The sequence below is a fragment of the Protomyctophum parallelum genome (assembly GCF_964188405.1).
Source record: "Protomyctophum parallelum genome assembly, chromosome: 12".
Taxonomy (NCBI): Eukaryota; Metazoa; Chordata; class Actinopteri; order Myctophiformes; family Myctophidae; genus Protomyctophum; species Protomyctophum parallelum.
This window is the reverse complement of record NC_139712.1, coordinates 16,855,804-16,863,968: the sequence shown is the minus strand read 5'-3', so window position 1 is coordinate 16,863,968 and position 8,165 is coordinate 16,855,804. Positions and strand designations below refer to the sequence as shown.

General features: G+C 42.7%; 1 protein-coding gene across 4 annotated transcripts in view; it reads right to left on the bottom strand.

Moving 5' to 3' along the window:
• Nucleotides 1–1,124: 1,124 nt before the first annotated feature.
• The window catches only part of slc12a7b (solute carrier family 12 member 7b), a 101,040-nt gene continuing 93,999 nt past the window's right edge, over nt 1,125–8,165 (bottom strand). For 3 of the 4 annotated variants that reach the window (XM_083778557.1, XM_083778556.1, XM_083778558.1), the window contains 4 exons: nt 6,976–7,157; nt 5,309–5,323; nt 3,923–4,056; nt 1,126–2,785 (listed from right to left, as the gene is read on the bottom strand). In XM_083778557.1, coding sequence (XP_083634683.1) covers nt 2,694–2,785; nt 3,923–4,056; nt 5,309–5,323; nt 6,976–7,157 — 423 coding nt within the window. In that variant the 3' untranslated portion in view covers nt 1,126–2,693. Of the gene's footprint in view, nt 2,786–3,922; nt 4,057–5,308; nt 5,324–6,975; nt 7,158–8,165 lie in introns of all 4 variants that reach the window. The other variant, XM_083778555.1, reaches the window with a different exon arrangement.

Genomic DNA, 8,165 nt, shown 5'->3' with positions numbered 1-8,165 from the left:
CAAGACGACGCCTCTTTTCAAGTCTCATTCATACTTCGTCGCACAACGATTATTGCGTGCCGATAATAAGTCTTACAATCTTTTAGGTCCGAATTGATATATTCAGCAAGATGCAACGCTATGGTCAATTAGCCATCACTACTTGTCCATTTGTTTGGTAGATTCTAGTTATATTATAGTATACATACTGTATGTACCATAGGTTGGTTACTCGCTGACATGTTATGAACTAGCTTTTGTCAAGGCAAAAGCTAATGGGGATCCGAATAAACAATATACCAATTTAAATACATACTAAATATTGCTTGAACACAAATGCTAGTTTATGGCCTGTTCGCCTTCAGCCATTTAATAGGCAACCTTCAGAATGAAAAAAATAAGACATTTTGTTGCCGTGGGGGCGCATTTGCATTATGAATTTGAGCTCTAATTATTTAACAATTTTTAGAGTTTTGAGAATAGGCTCTGTGCATAATTGTAGTCCAGGGTTTGCAGATGGCGCCGATCCCATTTCCTGTTCTGGTTCAGTTTCTCCTAGCTTTTTTAGCCATTGAGCCAAACCAAACTATTAAGCCCTGGGAAAATTAACCGGACAGGAAACACGAATGCCACATTCTGCAAATGCAAACTGCCGCTGTACACAGCGGCAATTGTGACAGGGCAGAGCTATGGCGACGTGAGTAACTTTGTGCCGTCACGCACACACTCTGGGCTAACACCAACGACGCAGTTTCTTTTTGGCACATTCTCCTACACGTATTCATAACAATTAACAATAACAATTAAGGATGTGTGTGGGGGCATGTGTGAGAGTGAAAGAAATTATGAATAGAACCAATTACTGTCTTGAGTTAATTTTCCTTCTTATGACCGTCTCTGTCAATCAGCCCTCTGGTAATGATGTCAGCAGCAGCATGGCGACCAGAGCCCATTCATGCATGATGAATGATACCCTAAAGGGTTAATAATAATAGCTCAGGTTTATATAGAGCTTTTCTAAGTACCCAAAGCGCTTTAATTTATGGATTTAGTAGGAATTTAGGAGGATTTAGGAGGAAACAATGAGCCAATCTTTAGTCTCCATTACCCCCCCTCCAGTTGTCAAACTGCTCATTAATTTTAATAAAAAAGCCCCAAAGTATTCTAGCCCAATTATTATTGCCATGTCAGAAGCCATAAAGATATTGCTGCGTTTGGTGTAACATACTGTACGTACACAAGGGTTACTGTATATCCTAATCTCTATGGCAGCTTCTCCTAATGTGACAAACAATGATCCAACCAATGAAAGGTCTCTACTCTCTAGTAACTAGAGCCTGACCGGTGGCAGATCAATTTGAAAAACTGATTAACAAAACAAAATTGCTCACAGCAACGTACGAGCAACAAATAAAAACAAAACACAAAGAACCTTTTGATTAAACACAAACCGAACTTTATTTAACCACATAAGCCCTATATAAAAAAAACAGCAGATCTACAAGCTCGCAGCACGTTGCGGGGCATCGCAAGCTTGTACATCTGTTACTTTTGAAATGCTTTGAAACTTTTGAAATTTTTAACCTGCCCAAAATATGGATGCCAGGTTAAAAAGTGGTTAAAATTGGGGGACGTCGGCTGCATAAATGCAACACCGTTGTCGTAAAAAAGAAAAAAGGTCAAATTATAGCCCCATGTATCAGCGAGAGCGATACCTCGGGCTTGGGCTCTAAGCTGTTCCAGCGTACCCTCTCTACCCTAACTGTATGTGAAGGGGACAGTATCTATTGCACATTCAAAATCCAACATTGGACATTCCATCACCGATCAATGTAAATAACTCAACAAAATGTGATGTTCACAAACATGGACAGAGCCACTCTTCTAGCGACCTGCACTCAAACAATGACCAAGAAGTGACAACATTAGCAACATTATGCTGTAATAACAAGTTCCAAAGAAACCCTCAACAATCTACAGCCATATAAACGTAGTTGCTTCATTCAACTCCTAAATCAGACTGTATATGGTTCACAGAGAAGCGCTGATATTATGTGCTTGTAAATTGTTTCAAACGTATATGGCAAAATTCTGAAACTCTTCTTCAAAAGTTATCTGGAGCATAACCATTGTAAAAAAAACAAAAAAAATAAAATGATTTGTTGTTGCCATCTGAGTGACTATATGTGTATGCAATGGTTTTTTCCCCCTCAGTTCGGACGTACTACTTTGCATCCCAAATCAGACAGGAAGACAAACAGGAAAGACTACAAACAAACAGCACACTTTCAACTTCTTTGCTTAATGTTACACAAGAATCAATACGTCGACGACGAGACCAACACAAGAAGAGGGAAAGAATACGAAAATATATATAATACAACATTTTGAACAGTAAATGAAAAGTATAAAGTGTCTCTATGCTCTCTCTTCCAGTTGGCAGGGGTACGGAAGCCTGGCGTGGACACACGGCGTGCTCTCTCTCTTGCTCACTTTGGGCGCAGAGTTGGTGTTTAAAACGCACGGCCGTTTTCCTCCCTTTCGAGGTCATAATAAATGCCTCCTGTCCAATCACATGTCTTCCAACAAATGCTCCCTCTCAAAACAACAACAATTAGGCTTCTTCCCCGAAAATGCCCGGTAACTGGGATCCATGGCGATGGCCCCAGTGTGTGCAGGGTGGGGCACCAGTGTGTGTGTTTGTTTTTCCTTTCCTAAGAGTAGATGGTAATGACCTCACGGCCACCACCGCGGACCAGGAGGACCCGGTTGAGGCCCTCCAGAAGAACCTCCAGGAACTCCATGTCTGAGAAGAGAAGAAGTCAAGGAAAGGACAAACACACAGAGAGACTGTACCAGGAAAGGACAAACACACAGAGAGACTGTACCAGGAAAGGACAAACACACAGAGAGACTGTACCAGGAAAGGACAAACACACAGAGAGACTGTACCAGGAAAGGACAAACACACAGAGAGACTGTACCAGGAAAGGACAAACACACAGAGAGACTGTACCAGGAAAGGACAAACACACAGAGAGACTGTACCAGGAAAGGACAAACACACAGAGAGACTGTACCAGGAAAGGACAAACACACAGAGAGACTGTACCAGGAAAGGACAAACACACACAGAGACTGTACCAGGAAAGGACAAACACACAGAGAGACTGTACCAGGAAAGGACAAACACACAGAGAGACCGTACCAGGAAAGGACAAACACACACAGAGACTGTACCAGAATAGACAAACACACACAGAGACTGTACCAGGAAAGGACAAACACACACAGAGACTGTACCAGGAAAGGACAAACACACAGAGAGACCGTACCAGGAAAGGACAAACACACAGAGAGACTGTACCAGGAAAGGACAAACACACAGAGAGACCGTACCAGGAAAGGACAAACACACACAGAGACTGTACCAGAATAGACAAACACACACAGAGACTGTACCAGAATAGACAAACACACACAGAGACCGTACCAGGAAAGGACAAACACACACAGAGACTGTACCAGAATAGACAAACACACACAGAGACCGTACCAGGAAAGGACAAACACACAGAGAGACTGTACCAGGAAAGGACAAACACACACAGAGACTGTACCAGAATAGACAAACGGGCACGCACACTTTTTACAGTCTATGGCACGCACTCAGATACGGGTGTCTTTTTTACGGTTGAATAAAGCTGCCGTCGTCATTATTTATCATTACCATCACTGCTGCATTGTCTGAAGGATGCTGAACAATACCTGCACAAAGATGTACATCACTTCTGACATCACAATATAAGTGCAGTGCCCGGTGTCGAGTCGGTCAGACTCATGGTTGTCCAGAACCGCCACAAAAGTCCTCTGCCCCTGCCCAGGCTCCCACGGGCACTGGCCCCCTGGGCACCGCTCTAGTATATATATAAGTCAAGGATACAGTTCTCATCTCCTCCTCTGTTCCTCGGCGGTCCAGGCATGTTGAGTAGGACCAGGTGGGCTCCCTGGGACTTGTTGACGACTACTTCATTCAGCTTCACTGCCGTGTGCATCCGGCGAACGTTTGTCTGGTTCCTAGTGGGACAGGTGGTGTTCAGAGACAACCCCGCCCAAATACCACATTTAGGTTAAACACCAACAGCTAAACCTAAACCCAAGCCTAGCTTTAGCCTTAGTTTCATTTTACATCTTGGCCAGAGTGCAAAAAGGGAAATTTCAATTTGTATGTAAAATTGAATGTTCTCTTTATCTTTACATGACTCTGTCCCAGTCTACGAGAGACTTGTAAATGGGGATTATAAGGAATATTGATACATCACTTATAATACATCTTCCCTAAGATACCAACATTACTGCAGTATTTTATTTTATTTCTAAAATACAAGATAAAACGGCATTGGTAGATCATTGTATATATATACTGTAGAGCATCATCAAACATATGCATTTCAAACAAAGACTAACAACCAGGTAATGATATACAGGCAATATTTTGAGGCGAAATAGATCCACAGGTAACAACACCAAGGATGCTTTTTCATTATACAATGTACGTGATGGTCAGGCGGGGGTTAATTTGTTTTAGTACTGTGGTTTGACACCTATAATTTGTCAATCTGCCCAAAGTCCAGTACAATATTATTGACCTCCTTCATCACCACAAAATGTTAGCCCTCAATCACCCCACAAAGTAAAAAAATATATATGTGGAACAAGGCAACAAAATAACACATGATGTAAACAGCCACAAGCACAAAATTACAACGGGCGAAGAGAATGAGGTACATTAACAAAACTTCTGCTTTCCATTCTTCTGAAAAAACTAAAAACAAAACTGAAAACAACTCAAATTATTTTTCCGTTTACAATGTATTGTTTGAAAGGTAGAATGGCCAAGTATGGAAAGCACAAGTTTGGTCCTTTCCAGAGTAATCTAGTAAGAGACACGCTTTGATCTCGCCGCAAAGCGGGTGCCTATGGGCGATAGTTCCATTGCTCCTATGGCTGGAACTATCCCATTGAGATAGAATGAGCACTTCTGCATTCCATTGTTACAGTGAGAGTCAACGGGAGCGTCATTACTCTCTTACTAGATTACTCTGGTCCTTACATGCTACATAAATATTGGTAACAACATGGTAACAAGCAAATTAAACCAATGCAGGCTTCTATGGCATACGTATGAAGGCGGGTACAGGAGGCGTGTGCATACGCACAAACATGCATGCAAACAGAAGCGCATTCTCATTCTCCCACCACAAACGACGACATACATACATAGTATTACATACATACAGGCCTAGGAGCAAAGTTAAATGTGACTTACAGACTCTCCCATTCTCTAGAAGGAGGAAGACAGGACAGAACAACAGAAATAAGCTTAGATGCTTCTAGGACAGCGTTTCCAGCTCTCCGCCATACCGCCATGCCACCAACTGAACCCCAAACAGCTCGTCATAATATGGCCAAAAGGTGACCACGGAAAGAGCGGCCATTGTGACGTGGAACTATATTTGTGCATGGTGAGGTTTCACATTAAAATGGCTTCCATTTACTTGCCAGCAGAGAGAGATATAATTATCCATAGATGTGTCAAATTGCTCTGTATATTACAGTATTTAATCTCAGTGTTTCGCAAATGGTACCCTGTACAATGTAGGCTACGTATTAATATGTTTTCACCCATTTCACCGCGTTCGCCTGACTCCACTGTTGATTGGATATGCCAGTGGAGTACAGAAATTAAATGACAGACCGCAATTTTATGTAATAGAATTAGCGTAGTAACCTGAAGGCTATACATAAAACTCAAATTCAAAATGGAAAACGATCGCCGAGATATAATTGAACGTTCTACAAGGAGCTCATTGGCCTGCCAGCGCGATTCCGGTTAAAAAAGTACACACAGAATAACTCGTCCCACTTCTGGGTCGCTTCCCTACTTCCTTCACAGGTGTTACCAATGATACTAATTAAGGCTCTGTTCTATTTAGTGTACAGTTGTTTTCAAACGTTTTAATATCAAGGACCCCCATAACTCTGAGAGTGGAAATTGGTTGAATTTGTACACTCTCAGAGTTACAGACCCGTACGGGGCCCATTTGTAACCCACTCAAGGACACTTTATTGAGACCCACTGGTTTAGCAGAGTGTTTCCAGTGAGCCAACATGCACAACAGCAGCACCCTGATTCTTTAATGGAACAGAGCCTTAATTAGTATCATCGGTAACACCTGTGAATAGTTTAGAGTTTAGAGCCCATTGCGGGAGAAACAGAACTCTAAAACACACACGTGCGTTTGGAGTTAAGGTTTTCCGACATGAGAGACAAACCAGTGATCATCACCACATACCGACACACTGTATGGACAGAGAGATGGCATGAGACGCTGTTAGGGGTCATTTACATATACTGAGCGGAAACAGCCGATCTTCAAGCCCACAACGCTTGCAGATTTTGCCATTTTCGGTGAGCGACATGGCGCACAACTACATATAAATCAGGCATTAGTCCAAACAGCGCACACTAGTGTGCGTGACTTCATCGTGGCACAGCCATGCACTGGCAAAAGGCCATATAATATTTATATAATGTATAAAGTGTACACACATACATGTGAATGTAGTGCACACACAACACATCAACACACTGTCACTCACTACACATGCTGTGCCGTTCTCAGAAATTTGCACCATTCTAGAGCGCATGTTGTGATTTAAGATAATTCTGGTCACCAAGAAACCACTACATCTACACCTTGGATACATTTTGCAAGTTAGTTCCTTTTATTTTTTGTTCCATGCCACCATGTAAAACACCAAATAAAAATAAATAAATAAATGGTGCAAATGTCTCCGACAAGGCACATGCAACCCTGCGCCAGAGTTGCATGGTAAAATTAAGTTATTACATTCCTACATATTATATTATTTAGATGGACTATTCACTTCAATAAATTGCTGTATAGCAGCGGATCACAAGTGTCAACTCACGGTTTCATGTTGAAGAGGTCACGTACGGCCACGCTGGCGTTGGCCTCGCGGTGGCGCTGGCGCTCAATGAAGAGCTTCTCCTTGGTCCAGGTCATGTGGACCCGGTCGGGGGTGGCCTCCTCGTTGGCCTTTTCGTTGAGCGTGGCGTGAGACGCCGTGTTCCTGTCATGGATGAGCTGGGCCTGGGGCGAGAGAGGCGAGAATGAGAAGGCCAGAGGAGAAAGGAGGGATCATAGAGAATGAGAATGAGAGAGAGAAAGAGGGAGAGAGGACAGGTAGAGAAGGTGAGAGACAGAGAAGAGAAGGGCAACGAGATGGAGGAGAGAGTGACATTTCACCAAAGATATTGGCAATAGAAAGACAGGAGGCAATTAGTGGGAAGGTCGTCAAACAAGGGATGAAGAGATGGAAGAACAGGGGTGAGCACAGGAGACATGGAGGTGGGAGGTACAGTGATGGAGGAAAAAAAAGACTTTGTGTTGCTGAAAATGGCAGATCTAGAAGCTCAGAGCTTCTCTGATGACCTGGTCACAGATGTTTGATGAATGTTCGCCCCCAGAATATGCGAACGCTAGAGTTCAAGATTGGGTCGCGTAACAAGCATCAGAAATAAAGGTCAGGCTGCAGAAAGGGAAAAAAAAGGCTGTCAAAGAGATTGGAAGTCAGTGAGTGAAGGGGAGTTCTTTTCTACAACACGTGGGGGTGAGATCATGCTATTTGGAGTGACAAGAGTGATACAAACCCGGTTCAAGCAAACAACAAAAAGACAACAAACATGGTGCCACAAAGTGATAAACAAAACAAAATGTTCTCCAGTTGGGTAATCGGAAAAGCCCTAACTCACTGGAGGGTCAAACACGAGGTTCAGTTGGTACTGGGGGAATGGGTTGGGAATGATCTAAAGTGGAAGGATAATGGAAGGCAGTACGTCAATCAATGATGGTTCAAAGAACGATGACGATGAGGGCATATCATGGATCATGAAATCATGACGCTTTATGAGATGGAGCCCAGGTACTGCAAATAGTGTTTGACTGTACTCTGTTGTTATACATTCTGTCTAATAAACTATTCAATCCATCAATCAATGTGTGTGTCTCATTTTTGTTTGCAACTATAAAGGTCAATCGGTCAATTGCTCCCTGAGCAAGACACTTTACCCTTAACAGCTCTCATCTGAGCAGCCATCA